Consider the following 19,935-nt stretch of genomic DNA (forward strand, 5'->3'; position numbering starts at 1 on the left):
TTTTAGACTCAGGTTCGGTTAAGCTCATCTGATCTGTTTTGATCAAGACAGCTCGAGATGGTTGCAGTTTAATACGAGGCGCGATTGGCTGCGGCAATAGCGTTATCCATTGTGTTTATTCGCGATCTTTTTCTTCATTCTTTGTACATAGTTCATGTACGGGGAACATTGCGTCACTGTAATAAATGCCATGTTTAAGCGGGAAAAAAAAAAGCGGCGATAGCATAGTGCTCTCTTGCACTGGCCAGCGAATTCGCGCCGCCGTGGGTTCGATTCCCAGTTGCGGCAATATTCACTTTGTTTACTTCACACACATGAAACAACGTGGCGTCGCTGTTGCTAGGCAACGGCTCAAGACCGTAAGGTTGGTTTGGTTTAACGTCCCGAAGCAACTCAGGCTATGAGGGACGCCGTAGCGGAGGGCACTGGACAATTTCGACCACCTGGGGTTTTTTAACGTGCACTGACATCGCACAGTACACGGGCCTCTAGAATTTCGCCTTCATCGAAATTCGGCCGCCGCGGCCGGGATCGAACCCGCGTCTTTCGGGTCAGCAGCCGAGCACCATAATCACTGAGCCACCACGGCGGGGCTGACCGTAAGGTTGGTTGACAAGATTCATGATCGGAGTTGGTGGGATTGGATTGGAGAAACTTTATTGATCTCAAAGATCAATGGGGCGGGATGAATGGTCCCCTAACGGAGGGCGACCTTTCCCACCCAGTCCCCAATCTTGGCTTGCGTGTTCTTGTCAGGCTCCCTCAGGAGACTAAACCAGGCCTCCCGGGAGGGAGCCGGTAGAAGGTCTTTTGGTGGTGGATTTCCCTTACAGTCACATAGGATGTGTTCGTCTGTTGCTATGTTACCGCAGTGTAAACAGTTGGGATCGATGGGTTGTGTGGTAATTCTAGACATAAGAATGGGGGTCACGACTTTCCCAATTTGGGCCCTACGTAGGTTTCTGGCCTGTTGTCTGGTGAGGTCCGGTTGAGGTGTAGGGTAAAGTTTCCCGCCTCACGGAGCTGATTGGTAATTTCTCGGTAAGCGAAAGTTTCGTTGACGTGTGACTCCGAGACACTCCCCGAGCCCTCCCGGTTTGCAAGAGCTCGGGCATATCGGTTCGCCTTCTCGTTTTCCGCATTGCCCTCGTGTGCAGGGACCCAAACAATTTCTTCGCGGCTTATTCTTTGGCTGTGTTTGATTAGACCTGCGGCTGCAGAGCAGATCAGGCCTTTGTTATAATTTTGGATCGCAATCTTAGAATCGCTATTACTATGCCTACGCTCTCGTTCCTGAGAGCTAAGGCAATGGCTACTTGTTCGGCCTCTGTTGCTGAAGTTACTGTCGCTACAGCAAAGAACCTGGGCTGGTCGTCTGTCGCTCGCACCATGGCGGCGAAGTATTTGTCTTCCGTTGCTCGGGCCGCATCCACATAGACTGCAGGTGGGTCGCTACTGTATAGGTCTTCGATTCTTTGAGCACGGTTGGCTCTCCTAGCTGCATGCCTTTCCACTATCGTGTTTTTGGGGAGGGGTAGGATTTTAATGTGTTGTCTGATTGTGATCGGCAGCATCTCCCTGCAGCTAGATTCGTACGCCGGCTCTATCCCTAGCCCGCATAGTACCATACGGCCGGCAGTAGAGGCTGAGAGCCTCAATATTTGTGCTCCCTTATGCGTCTTTATCAGCTCTTCCAGTGTGTTGGATATTTATTTATTTATTTATTTCCTCAAAGGTCTCGGTTGAGACATTACATGAGGGAGTGGACGGTATCTGGCCAACAATGGTAAAAAATGTTAAGATGAAAGGTTGGCGATGCTCCGCTTGAATTCTAGTGGGTTGGTGATAATGGCAACTTCGGTGGGCAGGTCATTCAAGTCTCATGCAGTACGCTGAAAAAATGACTGCTCAAATATCACAGTATGAGCTTGTAGGGGATACACTGCATTACTGTGGCTGAACCGGGCGATGCGGTGGGCTCTTTTTATGTAGGAGTTATTATTTACAAATACTGCTATCCCAGTTGGGACATTGCAGGAGTGGTACAGTGGATGGAAAACAGATAAAACGGTAGGAAAGTGCATAAACAAGTGTGAATCGGACATTTTACATAAACAAAAGTGTGCTATTAATAAGAAAATACATGATTAGACAATTCTTGCGCAAAGCGGTCAACAGACATCTGACGTAATGTAATATCCAAATTATTCCATAGCTCGACTGTCGAAGGAAAAAATGAATATTTGAAAGAGTGCAAAAACGGCATAAACGGCACAATGTTAAGCGGGTTAGTACGGCGAGTGACACGTGCTGAAGAACTGGCGAAAGAAAAGAAAAGCGGGGCGCCAACATAAATGCATTTGTTGATGATCTTGTGAAGAGTGATAAGGCGATCACATATGCGTCTGTGTTGAAGTGTGTCAAGTGATAAGGTGCGGGCATGAGCTGTGGGAGAGAACTGGCGGTCATAACGTTTATATATAAATCTTATTGCTTTATTCTGCGCATTTTCTAGTTTAGTGATGTCTTTAGCAAAGAATGGAAAAATTTATGAAAAAGGTTAAGACGTGCTATCCTACGGCGCGAGACTGGGGGGGGGGGGGTAAGTTTATTCGAGCTTTTAGTGCTGAGATGCTTGAGTGGTAGGAATAATTAGATAGAATGAATCGTGTTGCGCGGTTCTGAACCAATTCAAGGGCGTTAGTAAGGTTATTGTGGTGCGGATCAAAATTAGCGTTAGCATACTCAAGCTTGGGTCGCACAAAGGTTTGAAAAGCGAGCTGTTTAATAGGGTGAGGAGCGAGTGAATGGTTACGGCGTAAATAACCTAGAGCACAATTAGCATAATTTATTACGTGGTTAATATGTCAGGTCCAAGTTAGGTCACGCGAGATATGCACACCAAGGTATTTGAATGATTCGGATGTTCCAATCTGCAGGTCATTAATATTATAAATAGGCACTACGTAAGTACGACGACGGTATATGGGCGTATGAGTGTTTTCGCACTAAAATGGGCGCTCGCTGCGAGGTGCAACGAGTGACGGCAATCTTCATCCTCACTCTCGCTCGGCCGCGCGTCACACGCTTGATAAATTTCAAGCGCGGCGTTCAGCGTTTTCTCGTCTGACGGTCGAAAGAGGGTGCGTTCATTTGGCCTCGTTTAAAGCCCCTGCCTGGTTTTTCGCTGGGCTAGAGTGATGGGAGAGCGTGTGGTTCGCCGCTGCCGCCGCGATAGTGAGCGTGGTTTTTGCCCTTCCAGGCGCCTCGCTCCCGTTCGCGCCGCACGCCCTGCGTGATTACGCCTCGGCGCATGGTGTGTGAACATTAAGACTCTCAGCAAATAAGGCAGGACGAGGTGTCGCGTCAAGCTGCTGGTCTGTGGATTCGGTGCAGCCTTCTTTCTTTTAATGCGAAAGCCTTTAATGCCTCATCGTTGTTGACAGAAGGTTGTCAGCAGAGGTGTCACGTTTTTTCTAGTCAGACCAGAAAAGAAAATATTTGTGCACGATGAAAATCGAACCACAATCCTACAGTTGCGCATCCGAGTGTGCTAACGGCTACGCTACTTCCTGCCAACGCGCATGTAGTTCTTCTTGTCTAGGACGCTGGAGAGTGTTTGCAGAAAGGCGTCGAATCAGACAGATGACTCCCAAACACCGTCCGGTGTCTCCAGCATTTAAGATTCACAAACAATTGCGTACCTAATTAACATCTTAACCAGACATGAGTGACACAAGCAGCAAAAATTCAGGGGTCACTTTGGCTCTCTAAAGTGCTGCAAAGCGAAAGCATTTCCTGGCGAACTGTTTTTTTTATGCTTTCTTTTCTATTCCATTTTTTGTGTTTCTTTTGTTATTTTTATTCTTTATTTCATTCTTTGTTTACTTATTTTTATTATTTTCTTATTTAATTTTTTTTATGAAACTCATGCATTCATTAGGTGCGCCTTTATTCATTCTCAAACCCTGAGCCTGCAATTTGTGCTATAACCAGGGAGGCGCCGCTCCCTTTCACATACGGCGATGGAAGTGGAGGCTCATGGGCCTCCCTTGGAACCCGGCGGGTCGGCAGCGGCCGCCCAGAGGAAGCGTCTCTACCATCTCAGTGACGCAAGTAGCCAGGCTACCGAGGTGTACTCGGCGGCCAGTGAAGACTCTTCGACGGACGACGGGTTCGTACCAGTCCTCAGCAAGAAGGCCAAGCGAAGACTGCGCCGACGTGAGGAGTCGTCCTCATCAAGCACATCTACAGTCATCAAGACGCGAGGTCCTCCGACGCATACCATCTTATTTGTGCCTGAAACGCCAACCGGAAACCTCATCCACCTGAACAGGCAAGCCACGTCTATGTTCCTTGAGAGCCTCGTGCCTGGGGGGATTAAAGACGTGCGAGTCAACCCTTACAAGAACATTATCGCCATTGATGTCACGGAGCGCAGCGCACTGCAAAGTCTGTCCGCCGTTACCAAACTCGGCGACATCAGCGTACGCTCCCATGTCCTCCAAGACAGCGGCACTACAGCAGGCGTCATTTACAACGTCGACATTTCCATCGCTGACGCTGATTTGCCTATTTTAATCAAGCCAGCGTCCAACAGCATCTCTATAATGGCAGTTCAGCGCCTTGGAAGATCTCAGTGCATCAAGCTCACATTCCAGGGCGACTGCATACCGTCGTATGTGAAAGTTGGGCATTTTCGCCACCCAGTTCGACCTTTCGTGCCCAAGCCACTGCAATGTAGAAAGTGCATGAAGATCGGACACGTGAGTGGCGTCTGCAAGAACAACATTGTGTGCTCTAGATGCTCTGATGCACATTGCGGCGACGTTTGCCGTGCGACTACCCTGAAGTGTGCCAACTGCCGTGGCCCTCACGATTCCTCTTCGAAAGACTGCCCACGCCTCAAGAATGAACGAGCAGTGTTGAAACAAATGGTTCGAGACCATTCCACGCACAGAGAGGCCGCTGCTAAGGTGCGACGACGTCGGTCGCGTCGTCGAAGGTCCTCTAAGAAAGCCGTCACTTTTGACAGAGAGGTCTCTAGCACTGCTGCATCTTGTCCTCCTCCTCCGCCTGCCGTACTACACCAAGGGAGCCCGACAGTTGATGAGGCCGGACTTGCTGCATCGGCCGTTACCTGGCCGTCACTCCCGAAACCTCCCACATCCACTGGGTCAGGAAAGTCAATGCCATCTCCAAGTTCGGCGCCTACTGTTGATCCGGAGAAAGGCCAAGATCTCAGCCATGGCCAAGAACTACAGGTTATGGCAATGCTGAAGTCCATCCTGAGTGCCATCCGCGCTGTGCTGGCAGGCCTGCGTACGCCAGCGGCACAGAATGCGCTGCAAGTACTAGACGCGCTAACACCAGTCCTAGCGGCGTTACAGTAGCAGGAACAATGGCTCCCCCAGCATTAACATTTCAAAAGCAGCTGAGGCAAGCCTCTATTTTTCAATGGAATGCCCGCGGACTTCAGCCCCGAATTTCAGATATTCGGCAGTATGTTTACGTAAACAATTTCCCCATCCTTATCATTTGTGAGCCTAATGTGCCGAAGATATTGCGACTGTCAGGTTACGAGGCGTTTGCATCTCCCACGCACCGAGGGAACAGTAAAGTCATCATCTACATTCGGCGTGAACTTACATATGTGCTTCATCCAGTTCCCCCTAATAACGACAACCAGTACGTTTGTCTAACAGTGAAGAGGCGTAATCTCACGTTTACGCTTGTGGGTGCGTATTTGTCTCCATCAAGTCGATTTGACGCCGCACGACTGAGTGACCTGATCGCGCTTACACCCGGCCCTTGGATCGTCATGGGTGACTTTAACGCTCACCACACCATGTGGGGAGGCGTTAGAATGAACATTAGGGGACGGAAACTTGTGTCCTTCGCTTCTGATCATGATCTTCAGTGTTTAAATGACGGCTCCCCAACTTATATTCGAGGGACAACTTACAGCAGCTGCCTTGACTTGGCGTTCGTTTCTCGATGCCTTATCAGCGATGTACGGTGGTTTTCGGATATTGAAACCCGCGGCAGTGACCATATCCCTACATATCTGACCATTACTGGCCTTTCCACATGCACCTCTGCCACACGCATGCGACGCATCGATTGGTCAGTGTTTCAAGCACTTATGGAAGATGCATCAAGAGAAGGTTCATCCGCAAGTTTTGAAGGGAAAGTTAAGGAGGCCATGGAGAACGCGACACGGTTATTCACCCCAATTAAAAAGTACACGGAATTCGATATGGAATTGCAGCGCCTGTGATCACTGCGGCGTAGGGCCGAGCGTAGGTACCGACGCACAAAGTCGAGCCTTGACCTCAGAGATGCGAGGCGCATGCAAAAGAAAATTCAGCGCAGAATTCAAGCAGTACAGGCACAACGTTGGAGGTCATTCTGTGAAACGCTTGATCCACGGAAACCGTTGTCACGCATCTGGAATGTAGTTCGTGGCCTTCGAACATCCCCACACCAGCTGCACCCTTTCAAGTCTCTTTCACTCTTCCAACGACGTGGCGAGGTCGAGGTAGCTGAGGATTTCTGCGCTAGGGTAGCAGGACCATCTTCCCCATCTGCGACGCTGCATTGCAGCGATGTTCCTGCTTCTCGGGATTCTCGGATGGACCTTCCCTTCTCCGTGGAGGAACTTGATTCTGCGCTGGCTTGTTGCAGACGATCATCATCGCCGGGACCCGACGGTGTGCCATACACTGCACTTGCAAACCTTGGACAAGAAGCTAGGCGTGTCCTTCTGGAGCATTACAACAAATCTTGGAATGAGGGCACAGTCCCAGACGATTGGAAGTCCAGTCGTCTAGTTCCGCTCCTGAAACCAGGGAAATCGCCTCTTGACCTGACATCATACCGTCCAATTGCGCTGGCTAGTTGTGTTGGCAAAGTACTGGAAAGGATGGTACTTACACGCATTGAGTGGTACCTGGAGCGCTACCGCATATATCCGGATATAATGTCCGGGTTTCGACGTGGACGCTCTTCAATCGACAGCGTGGTCGACCTAGTGTCATCCGTCCAGCGCCAAAAACATTTGAAGCGCTTGACCGCGGCGTTGTTCCTGGATGTAAAGGGCGCATACGACAATGTAACCCACCAGGCTATTTTGGACGCTCTGGAAACTGCCGAGCTTGGTGGCCGCGTATTCTGCTGGATACGTAGTTATTTATCCAACAGATCTCTCTTTGTGCAGACAGAGGAAGGCCCAACATCTTCTCATTTCACTTCCCGTGGAGTCCCGCAGGGTGGAGTGCTCAGCCCAACACTGTTCAACCTTACACTTGTCGGGCTTGTCGATATACTACCACAGTCGGCGCAACTCTCAATATATGCGGATGACATCTGTATCTGGGCATCTGGAGTTACGCGCCCACAAGTTCGAGCGAGACTTCAAAAGGCGTCAAGTATTCTTGCTGCCTACCTTCGCCAGCAAGGCCTACAGATTTCAACCGAAAAGTGCTCGCTGGTTGCCTTTACACGAAAGAACATGTCTCCTTATACCGTATGCATAAACGGCACAGCAATACCCTACGTAAAGAGCCATCGGTTTCTGGGAGTAATCATCGACCGAAATCTATCATGGACCCCTCATATCTCATACATGAAAAAGAGACTGACAGCGATTTCTCACGTTCTCGCCTTTCTTGGGGGAAAGTCGTGGGGAGCGTCGGTGCGGTCGATGATGCAGCTCTACAACGCCTTATTCATGGGATTTCTTCGCTACAGCCTCCCTGTACTTGGAAATATTCGAAAAACAAACATACGAAGTCTGCAGAGCGCTCAAGCTCAAGCTCTCCGGACTTGCCTAGGATTGCCAAAATGTGCCTCTACGGCCGCATCTGTACTTATCGCCCAGGAGCATCCAATCCCTACCTACTTAACAGTTGACGCACTGAGGGCACATTTCCGGCACATTTCCCGGGTTCCCTCTCACCATCTTGCCAGTCTTCCTATTACCAGGCCGCGCACATCGTTTACAGACGTCATTGACGCACATCCCGCCATTCTGCCGTCCCAGTTTACACCTGCCTCTAGACCGTCCTCGCCACTTTGGAGCCTGCATAATCCCCGTGTGCTTCTTTCGATACCTGGCATCAGGAAGAAGATAGACTTATCGCCGACAGAACTACAACAAGTCACCCTTGAATATTTACATGAGCACCATGCAAACCGGGTGCACGTTTACACCGACGGCTCAGTGAACCCTATATCTTCTTCTGGCTCCGTCGTCATACCCGCAAGCACTACAGAAATTCGAGTTAGGACAAGTCACCGCACTTCTTCGACGGGCGCAGAACTCACCGCTCTTCGTGTCGCCATTGAATGCATCAGTCAGCAGCGCCCTCAGCGGTGGTCTATTTTCACTGATTCGAAAGCTGCCCTCCAAGGCTTACAAGCTGCTCTTCGCCGTGGAGCCCATGAACAACTGGTCGCAGAAATTCGACAGCTACATCACTCTGCCATCAACAAAGGGCATGACATTATCTACCAATGGCTACCGGGGCACAGCGGCATAGCAGGTAATCACCGCGCGGATGAGGTCGCGCGAACTGCGCACGACGACGGCGATTTTGTATCGATCCCCATTTCGAGATCGGATGCAGCGAGCAGGCTTCGCGCACTTGCGCGGGACATCACGCTTGCCGCGTGGAATTCCGGCCAATTTTGCAATTCCCGTTTACAATCCTTGGACCCAGACCTGAAGCTCCGCATACCATCAGGCCTACCACGACGAGAAGAAACTTTGCTGTGTCGCCTCTGGCTTGGTGTAGCGTTCACCAATCACTACTCATTCTTAATCGGTATGGCTGATAGTCCTGCATGTTCCATCTGCGGGCAAGACGAGACCATAACCCACATTCTTTGTGACTGCCCTGCCTACACCACCGAAAGGCAGTCTCTCAGCCGTGCGCTGGAGCGCCTAGATACACGCCCTTTCACGGAAATGAAGATTCTCGGCCCCTGGCCGCGGCGGTCGTCGGCGGAGAAGGCCTGCAAGGCACTGCTCCGCTTCTTGAGAACTTCTGGCCTGCACAATAGGCTGTGACTTTAACGAACAGTGACGTTTTATAGTGACTTCAATTTTCTGTTACTCTCCTTTCTCTTTCTTTTTTTTTTATCCCCTCACCTCCTTCCCCCCGTGTAGGGTAGCAAACCGATTATTATTTCGGTTAACCTCCCTGCCTTTCCTCTTCTATATCCTCCTCCTCCTCCTCCTGAGCCTTCGTGGCCGAGTGGTAGCGTCTCCACTTGAAATGCCGAAGGCCCTAGTTCGATTCCCAGCCTCGACGCAGTCTCTGTTTTTAAGTAGTGACGCCGTAACGCGGACACATTCGCTAACATTCCTTGGTCACGACAGTATGAGGCATTAAAGGCTTTCGCCTCAATACCGCGCTAAAGGCTTTCGCCTCACCGCACTTTAGCTCAACAAAGTGCCCCCCCCCCCTGAATTCGTTTATTTTATTTAATTAACTGTGGCACCGTCGACGCTGGGCGCAGGAGGCGAGCGAGCTGTACCTCAGCCTGGACCCGGGCCTGCCCGAACTCACCGAGGCCCTGTACGGCCTCCTCTCGCACAACCGGTGGTACCACTTCGTGCTGCTCAGCGACGAGTCGCCCGAGGCCTCCACGGTGGCCCGCCGTCTGGCCACCCTGTGCCACGGAGCCCCCTGGCGTCCGCTGCTGCGCGTCGCGCTTCCCGCCGGCTCCGGCTATGGCTCTGGCTATGGCTCCGGCTATGGCACCGAAGAGCAGCCGGCACCCCCAATGCTGAGTCAGCTGGCGCGCGTCAGCTCCAGCGCGGCCCGCGTGCTTCTGCTGTTCGCGGAACCCCCCTTGGCCCGGGCTGTGCTGGACGCGGCGCGCACGCTGGGGCTTCTGGCCGGTGAACACCTCTGGCTGTTCGTCGAGAGGGCCGACCCGCATCCCCGAGGAGAGAACCCGTGCCGTGAGTGGGGATTTGGTTTCAGGGGTATCTGTGCGCCTTAGCCAGGTGCGTTTCCGTTGTGTTGTGGCTTGGATAGCATGCAGTGAGACAGAGCTACTCCGTAACATGGTGGCTAGACCCATTACCCTGACTACTAGAGTGGAAGAAGAAAATCTCGCAGGGTAGTTTCCACCTGCAACGCGATTTGCACGGACATACCCAGCAATTCTGGACATAAAATGTTTTTAGTGGTAACCGTTTATGAACGCAACCTTTTTTATATAATGTAAAATTTCACTATAACAATCGATACATCCGCAAATCACCCGACATTTTTTCTATTATTTTTCTACTATTATCTACTTTATTTTCCCCGTTGGTTTTCTATTGCAGTATGATCTCTTCAATGCGATCGAAGGAAACGCCTTAAAAGAAAGACTTTGCTCCGTATGAGAAGAATGGACCATTACTTCAATAATCCCTTAACAGTGTATTGCATTTTTCCAGGTTTCAACATTTTTGGCCGAGGAAATAGGACTTCTAACACGCCAAGAAACTGTAGCTAAATGAGTGCTTCCTAATTTTCACAGTCCCTAATTATTTAAGTCACCTCTTTCTAGCCTCTAGCGCCTCCTTGCTTCCGCTTTGTCCTCGCGCACTTCTGGGTGCTCGTCTCTATGTCGTTTTGTCTAGATGTCGACGACGTGTACTGTCCCGGCCATAATATTTCCGCGAACCTTTGTAGTGTTTTTTTTTGTCCATTCTTCAAAGCTGCCGGCGCGCTGCTATATCACTTTGTTTGTTATACAAGACGCCATCAGATTTATCTCGATTGATCGCATCCAGGCGGAGCCACTTCTTCGTTGTCCCAGAATGTTCTAGTAACTTTGCATGCTTTATCTCGAAAGTTCATTATCAGCTTTAAATTCAGCACATCCGAGAGCGACGGGAGTTCGGTACGACGACCACCGAGCACGCTTGTTGCTACGCCGCCGCCGACTCATTCAGTTCTTTTCGGGCGCAGCTCAGCCCAAATGAAGAGTTTTGTTTAGAAGCATTTTCGCCGTCTCACTGCTCTCCGGACGGCAGTCATCACTATATGACATTTGGTGGAGGTGCTGACCTGCTATCCTGCTATGCCTTCCACGATGGAACCTGGTGCACAGTCAACGCCCGTCGTGTTTCGCCAGCTCCGTGATCCACCGACTTTCCATGGGGAACCAAACGAAGATGTAGAAGACTGGCCGGACATGTACGACCGTTTGGCAGCGCTGAATGCCTCGAACGACAGCGCCAAGCTTCGAAACGTTTATGTTGCATTGGACGGCCCTGCCAGAACGTGGCGTGAAAGCCACAAATCTTCCCTCAAGACATGGGCGACCCTCAAGGAACAGCTACAGGGTGCGTTCACTAGCGTCGTACGCAAATAAAGTGCGAATGTCCTGCTGCAGTCACTGATTCAACACCCAAACGAGACTGTGACTGCGTATGTGGAAGAAATGAAACGACTTTTAAGTCATGTCCAACCCTGACATGACTGAAGAAAAGCTCACATTTCTGATGCGTGGCGTAAACGAGCAACTGTTCGCCGGCCTGATCCGGGATCCTACAAAAACCGTCGCCTAGTTCGAAGTTGAAGCTTCTACCACCGAATGACCCTTGACGCCCGGACCCTTTACTAAAACCGACCGCTTCAAGTGCTAACGGCAAGGCACCGAAAAGATACCCCTCCAAGCGGGGTAACCTGCGAGATCTGATACGTGCAACTGTTCGCGAACAACTTCGCCGGCTGCTGCCATCCCCAACACAGCAGATGCACCAGACACAGGTGGCGTCGCTCACGGACATCGTCCGTGAAAAATTGCAGGATGCACTTGGCTCCCAGTCACCGACGACGCCAACGGAAGCTGAAGCCATGACCTAAGCCGCCGCACTACGCAGTCCTCCTGCCCCGACGAGGCATCCAAAGACCTCTTCGACGGGTACCAGCCCTACAAGAACGTCGGCGCCTAGGTCCCGCACGCCCACCTTACGGGCGACGCAGCGGCTCTAGGAAATGCGACGAGTGGAGGATGCCCGACAGCCGCCCACTGTGTTTCCGTTGTGGCCACGCTGGGCGCATACTTCGCCACAACCTGTACAGACGCATCGGCCTGCGGGGTTTCGCCATCGACGCCCCACTAGCGATCCCCGTCCAGCGACGACGGGAAATCGACGACTACCTGCGCAGAAGGGAGTACGTGTCGTCAAGCCGTCTCTCCCGCTCCCCGTCGCAGACCACCGCACGTTTTCCTTCACCGGGTCGCGGCTGTCCGAGGAAGGTCCCCTAGCCCCCGTAGGGAAATTTAAACAAAGCAACCTGTGGAGGTCAGGTTGCTTGCCGAGGAAACGACGAAGATCCTCTAGCGACCACGCCGTATGAAGACTCCGCACCTACTACGCCGACGACGCATACTACAACCTCGAACACGACGCAAACCGCCTTCAAAACTACGCCGCCATCAAGAAAAGCTCCGACCACACGCCTCACCCACGATTCACATACCCGACGAGGCCGTGACCCGACGCCGAGGACGGCGAGCAACTCAAGACCCTGGACACCCGATTTAAAAGCGGTTATCGACGGCCGGAAAGTTACCGCTCTAGTCGACACAGGAGCCGATTATTCGGTGATGAATGGAGCATTCGCTGCGCAGTGGAGGAAAGTAACAACCGCTTAGAACGGCCCACAAATTCGCACCGTAGGGGGCCATCGGATTACGCCATCAGGACGATGAACAGCGCGAGTGACTGTAAAAGGATATACCTATCCTGCGACCTTCGTTGTGCTACGGCAATATACCCGTGAAGTGATCTTGGGCAGGGACTTCCTTAATGAGCATCAGGCGATCATCGCCCTGCGGTGCAAGCTGATCACGGTTTCGACGGACGAGGCCATCCCTTCGATGAGAACACCGGAACATCACGTTGCTCTTAGTGTCCTCGAGGAACAAGTGAGTGTCCCACCCCGCACAAGCGTCATCATCACCGTAAGCTCCACGGAAGTGAGCAGCGCTGAAGCCATCATCGAGGGGAGCATACAGCTGCTTCTCGACTGAGGATTCGACATCGGAAGAGGCATCGCTCATTTCCCCAATGGCCAAGCCGAAGTGCTGCTGACTAACTTCAGCGAAGAAATCGATTGCTTTCTTGGACGAAATATCCGGCATACGAGACCGCTTCGCCCTCTCCGACCAATCCGCAGAATATTCGCCCGACGAAGAGAACTCGCCCACTTTTGACATCAACTCAACCCTGCCCCGGAACAGACAAGACCAGATCCGCAATCTCCTTAGAAGCTACAGCGAGTTTTTCTCGTCATCGCCGAAGGCCCGACAAACGCCGATTGCTAAGCATCGCATTATAACCGACCAGCACGTCCGACCTCTCCACCAAAGCCCCCAGCGTTTGTCGCCGCGAGAACGACCAGCCATCCTGGACCAAGTGGAAGAAATGCTTTGCTACAACGTCATTCAGCCTTCAAAGAGCCCCTTGGCGGCATGGACTTGCTTGGCCCTTTCCCGAGGTCAACGTCTGGCAATAAGTGGATAATCAAGTTCCTACCGAACGGAAGAGCAGCAGAAGTCGCCAAATTTTTCGTGGAGTGCATTCTTCTGCGACACGGCGCCCCCAATGTCCTCATCACGGACAGAGGAACAGCATACCCGGCGTAACTGACGCAAGCCATTCTGCGTTACAGCCAAACCAGCTACCGGATGACAACGGCATACAATCCGCAGACGAACGAACTCACCGAGCACCTGAACAAAGCCATCGGCGATACGCTCGCCATGTATGTCGATGCCGAATACAAGACCTGGGACATCATCCTGCCTTACATCGTCTTCGCGTACACCACCGCAGTGCAGGAGACCACGCAGATGACGCCTTTTAGGCTCGTCCATGGCAGAGAGGCAACGACCACGCTAGACGCCATGCTGACCAACGTTGCCGAAGAAGATAACGTCGACGTCGACACCTACCTTCAACGCGCAGAAGCCTGAAGGCTCCCGATTACGGATCAAAGATCAGCTTCGAACCGGTGCCAGAAGCTACAACCACCGAATACGCAACGCGGAATACAAGCCAGGAGACCGAGTCTGGGTTTGGACGCCCATTCGCCGCCGCGGATTGAGTAAAAAGCTTTTGCACCGCTATTTCGGCTCCTACAAGGTCTTTTGTCGGCTAGGTGAACCGGACTATGAGGTCTTCCCTGGCGAAATGACTACATCCCAGCGACGCCGCGTACGACCAGAAGCTGTCCATAATAGGGCCTGAAGCCCTATTATGCACGTTAAAGGAAGCTGTGTTTCCACACTGGGTGTTTATTTTTGCACAATCCGTTTTATTTGTATGTAGTCGCCCTATGTTCTAAAGCATCGGGTCGATGCTTCTTTGAGAGATGAGCAATGCCCCGAATCTTTGTAGTGTTTGCTTGTCCATTCTTCAAAGCTCCGGGCGCGCCACTTTGTCACTTTGTTTGTGATGGAAGAAGCGAGCAGACGAATCTCGATTGATCGCATCCAGGCGGAGCCACTTCTACGTTGTTCCAGAATGTTCTGCTAACTTCGCACGCTTTATCTCGAAAGTTCACTGTTTTAAATTCAGCACGCTCGAGAGCGGCGGGCATTCGGTTCAACGACCGCCGAGCACGCTTGTTGCTACGGCGCCGCCGACTCATTCTGTTCTCTGCGGGCGCAAGTCAGCCTAAATGAAGAGTTTTGTTTAGGAGCCACTTTCGCCGTCTTCCTACTCTCCGGACTGCAGTCACCACTACGGGACAATATTACGGCGTATGCTTGGGCCATGAACTGCTGGCACGCCTTGTCTAACGAAAATTTGGAAGTACTTTTTCCATATGTTATCACGTGCTCCTCGCGCGCTCGCGCATGAACCCAATAAACCATTATATCTTCTTTACGCAGCGCGTGCAAAACAAAAATTCAGGGGAGGGGGGTAGGGGGGGGGGGGGGGCACTTTGTTGACCGAAAGTGCGGTGAGGTAAAGCCTTTAGCGCCGTGTTGCTGCTTGTGTCACTGATATGTGATTAAGATGTTAATTAAGTACACAATTGTTTGTGGATCTTAAATGCTGGCGACACTGGAGGGCGTTTAATTGGGAGGCATCCGTCTGATTCGACGCCTTTCTACAAACAATCTCCAGCGTCTTAGACAAGGAGAACTGCATACGCGATGGCAGGAAGTAGCGTAGCCATTAGAACGCTCGGCTGCGAAACGGAAGGATGGTGCTTCGAATCCCATCGTGCACAAAGACTTTTTTTCTGGGCTGACTATAAAAAGCGTGACACCTCTGCTGACAACCTTCTGTCGACAACGAATGAGGCATTAAAGGCTTTCGCCTTAATAGATGTCCTCTGAACAACTGCCGTGATGCCATGCGGGCACTCGTCGCACGTTGAGCTCCACAATCAAACAATCCAAATTTAAATCCCTGAACAAAAACCTTAGTGACTTTATAAAAACTGCACCAAATACCTTTTGGTAACATATATCAAATAAAACGTGCCACAAAAATTATTTACCGCCATCAGAAGCTTTGCGCAATGCAAGAGAATTTAATGACTACTACAGCTCCGTGATCATGACCGCCAATGGCTTGTTACCAGAACTTGAAGTGCCACCTCGGGCTCCTGCCACTACCTTGGAAGAAATAGCCTTTTTGGAAGAAGGACTTTGTGCTCGACTTCTGAATGCCAACTCTAAAAAGTATTGTGGACCCGACAGTGTACCGAATGAGTTCTTTGGGAGGTATTCTGAGTGCAATGCCAAGTACTTGTTGCATATTTTTGCGAAATCTTCAGATACCGGTACTATCCCTTCTGAGTGGAAAATCGCCCGAGTTATCGCGTTCCATAACAGCGGCAATATCGATGTTCTGCCTAACTACATGCCTATCTCGTTAACATGCACTGTAAGGAAATTTTGAGGGCGCAGCGTTTTGAAGCTTCTAACGACTGTTGTAGAAACTAATAATTTAATTCACAGTCACCAACATGACTTTAGAAAAGCGTATCCACATTAACAGAATTAATTGGAGCTATTCATGATTTTTCTCTCACGTTGGACCATGGGTACAAGTGGATGCGATATATTTAGACTTAAATATCTGAGGAATTTGATCCCGTCTCACATTCTAAGCTTCTCTAGTAATTGGTCAGACTTCTTGGTTCCAAGTCGTTTAACAAATTGGTAAAGGATTATTTGTCGTGCCGTTGCCGGTATGTATATGTAGATGGTCAGCTGTCCGACTTAACGCACGTGTCTTCTGGCGTCCCTCAAAGCGCAGTTCTGGCTCCAGTTCTCTTTTTACTTCTCATTAATGATCTCGCACATAGTGCCGAAGCCTCTGTGTGTATGTTTGCAGGTGACTGCATGATTTATGAGGTAATAACTATCCCCGACGATCAACAAGCTCTGAACAATGTACTGCGAGAGATGGCAGATGACCATCAACGCCAATAAAACAGTTTGTTTGTATGTAAATAGAAAAAAAAACGGCCTTTTCATTTCCACTACGACCTGCGTAACTCCACACTAAAGTAGGTTTATGAATTTAATTACCTTGGCCTAAAATGTAAGAACCATGTCTAGTATGTTACTATGGTACCCGCCGGTCATACAATGGGTACAAGCTTTCCCCTGCCTGGTACTCAGCTTCTTTAGGGCGAAATGCTTGAGAAATGGGTCTTCGACACCAGCTTGAGTAGAAGAAAAAAACATGTACCATTGCGCTCTTTGGCCGCAGATGCCCTTGCGTCATAAAAATTCATCATTATCATCACCATTTATTATGCCAATACTGCTATTGTTCAGGCAAGTTCATACCATGTGGTATAAGCTTGCCTTCTGGCTACAAAATCTGCACTACATCGAAAAGGACTCTGGTCCAGTGGCAGGAACCGTAGCTGGATTCTTAAACGACATAGTTTGTAGCCGTCGGAGGTGACACTCCTCTGAAGGCTCCGCATCCTTTTCATTACAAAATGAACGTATGCTGTAGCAGCCTTCAAAAACGTTTCATGGGTAATTTAGTGTGTCGGAAAAGTGTTGAAAGTTATACAGTATTGAAACTGAATAATTTTCCAGCGATATCCGTACAGGAGACTTTGTTCCCTGCACGACAAACGGTGGAGTCACAATTTTGGTGCCAACTTGGTCGGGAAAACTGGCGCCACGGGAAAGTCGGCCAGTGGCGGGTATACCGGGTGTTTTTTTTTAGAAGATCCAAAAATTTTTTTAAAAGGTTTAGATGCTTTAGATTTATTTTAGCACTGGGGCTATACTGGAGGTTACGGCGGACGCCAGGCAAGAGGAAAACGGGTTTAATTAGTTCGCTGATTAACTAAATATGTTCATAAACTTTTCTAGTTTTTATTTTAGGGGGTATGTTGTGTTCGCAGAATTGGAGATCGTCCTCCAAGCAGCCCAACCGAGAAAAAACTATTTTAATTAAAAAATTTTCACGTGCGTTACGAGGCGCGAAAAGTCACCCTGGTAGTCATCTTCACCCCGTAACTCAGAGGCGATGAGCGCCTCTGACGTAGTTCGCTCCGCCCTGCGCTTTGCGTCACACGGCTGACGTCACCTGTAGCCCGGACGGGCGGCCTGCGCTATCGCTGCTTGTTTCGTTTCGCTCCGCGGCCTCACGGAATCAATGACAGTGCGTTTTGTGTTCACACACCGCATTCCGTGAGGCCGCTGAGCGAAGCGAAACGGGCAGCGATACCGCCAGCCGCCCATCTGTGCTTCAGGCGACGTTAACCGTGCGACACAAAGCGCAGGGCGGAGCGAGCTACGTCACAGGCGCTCACAGGCGCTGTGTTACAGTGTGAAGCTGCCTACCAGGGTGACTTTTTCTAGCTTCGTAATGCGCGCAAAAAATTTTTTCATGAAATTTTTTTTTCTTGGCTGGACAGTTAGGAAGACGATCTTCAATTCGGCTAATACAACATATCCCCTAAAATAAAAATTATGAAAGTTAATTAACGTATTTAGTTAATCAGCGAACTAATTAAAGTAGTTTGCCTCTTACCTGGCGTCCGCCGTAGCCCTAAGTATAGTCATAGGGTTAAAATAAATCTAAAGGAATTTACCTTTCTTTAAAAATTTTGGACCTTCTAAAAAAACACCCGGTATAGAGAAGAACACGCATAGTCTCAAGTGGCGATGCTCGGCTTGCTGTGTGCGTCTTACGGCCGCTTGATGACTTCACCTTACTGCCTTGCCATCGCTGGGATATTCTTTACCATCTGCGAGTACGCAGCCGCGTACACACAGACACACACACACACACACACAAACACACACACACACACACACACACAAACACACACACACACACAAACACACACACACACACAAACACACACACAAACACACAAACACACACACACAAACACACACACACACACACAAACACACACACACACACAAACACACACACACAAACACACACACACACGCACACACACACAAACACACACACACACACACAAACACACACAAATACACACACACACACAAACACACACACACACAAGCACACACACACACACAAACACACACACACACACACAAACACACACACACAGAAATACACACACACACACAAACACACACACACACACAAACACACACGCGCGCCGCTGGTCTTGTCATCGGAGTAGTATTCATTTCCTAATAAATTCAGAAAAAAAATGGTAACGCCGCTCACCACCTCAGAGTAATATTTTGAGAAAGAAGACGACGAATCGGGCACCGCGGACTGAAGGCCGCGAATTCAAGTAAAACTAGGACTCAGCATCTCTTTCAAACTATAGGCACAACCACCTGAGGCTCAGTGAAAGCGGAACATTTGGAGTATCTTCGGAACATGCTAACGAAACAGCCAGTGGTTAACTTTGTTTGTGAAGCATAACCCACGTGGCTGGGTATCATTAGACTTACTTGGCTAACATTATGAATGTGTATGCTTCTTTGTGAGCAGCGCCAGAAATCTCGACCGAACCAATACTTCATTTTAATTCTGAAGTTCGACTGTACAAAAAAAGTAGATTTTGCAGTTTTGTGCTGGCTAAACCTAGGGTCTGCTATAGTTAAGCATTAAGAATGTACAACTGCTCACAGAGAACCAATAAACTATGGCTGGTCATAGGCTGTACATTAGCATCATCATAATCGTCAGCCTGACTACTCTCCCACTGCAGGGCAAAGGCCTCTCCCATGTCTGTTCAACTAACCCTGTCATGTGCCAACTCCGGCCACCTTATCTCCGCCGACTTCTTAATCTCATCCGCCCACCTAACTTTCTTCCGCCCCCTGCTACGCTTGCCTTCTCTTGGAATCCACTTCGTTACACCCTTAAGGACCACCGGTTATCTCGCATTCGCATTACATGTCCTGCCCAAGCCCATTTCTTCCTATTGATGTCATTAACCCGCGTTATTTCCCCACCCTCTCTGCCCGCGCCCGGTCTCCTAACGGTACACTTATCATTTTCCTTTCTATGGCGTGCTACGTGGTCCTCAGTTTAAGTTAAACCCTTTTCGCTATACTTCACGTTTCCGCCCCATAGGTGAGCATCGGTCAGATACAGCTGTTGTATACTTTTCTCTTGAGGGATATTGGTAAACTGCCATTCATGATCTGAGAGAACCTATCATTTGCGCTCCACCCCCTTCTTATTCTTCTATTTATTTCGCTCTCGTGATTCGCATCTGCGGTCACTGCCTGACCAAAATAGACGTAATCCCTTAGCACTTCCAGCACCTCGCTTCCAAATGTAAACTGCTGTTCCGTTCCAAGAATGTTGAACATTACTTTGCCTTTCCGCATATTGCTTTTTAGACCCACCGTTCCGCTTTGCCTGTCTACCTTATTGGTCATGCTTTGCAGTTCATCTCCTGAGTCACTTAGCTAGACAAT

General features: G+C 50.0%; 1 protein-coding gene across 1 annotated transcript in view; it reads left to right on the top strand.

Moving 5' to 3' along the window:
* LOC149367196 (glutamate receptor ionotropic, NMDA 2C-like) overlaps positions 1-19,935 on the top strand; it is a 189,785-nt gene that overhangs the window by 105,774 nt on the left and 64,076 nt on the right. Inside the window, exon 2 of the mRNA XM_089566757.1 lies at positions 9,526-9,973. Coding sequence (XP_089422883.1) covers positions 9,526-9,973 — 448 coding nt within the window. The remainder of the gene's footprint in view (positions 1-9,525; positions 9,974-19,935) is intronic.

This window comes from Amblyomma mixtum, chromosome 1, assembly GCF_055824585.1.
Source record: "Amblyomma mixtum isolate Tamu chromosome 1, ASM5582458v1, whole genome shotgun sequence".
NCBI lineage: Eukaryota > Metazoa > Arthropoda > Arachnida > Ixodida > Ixodidae > Amblyomma > Amblyomma mixtum.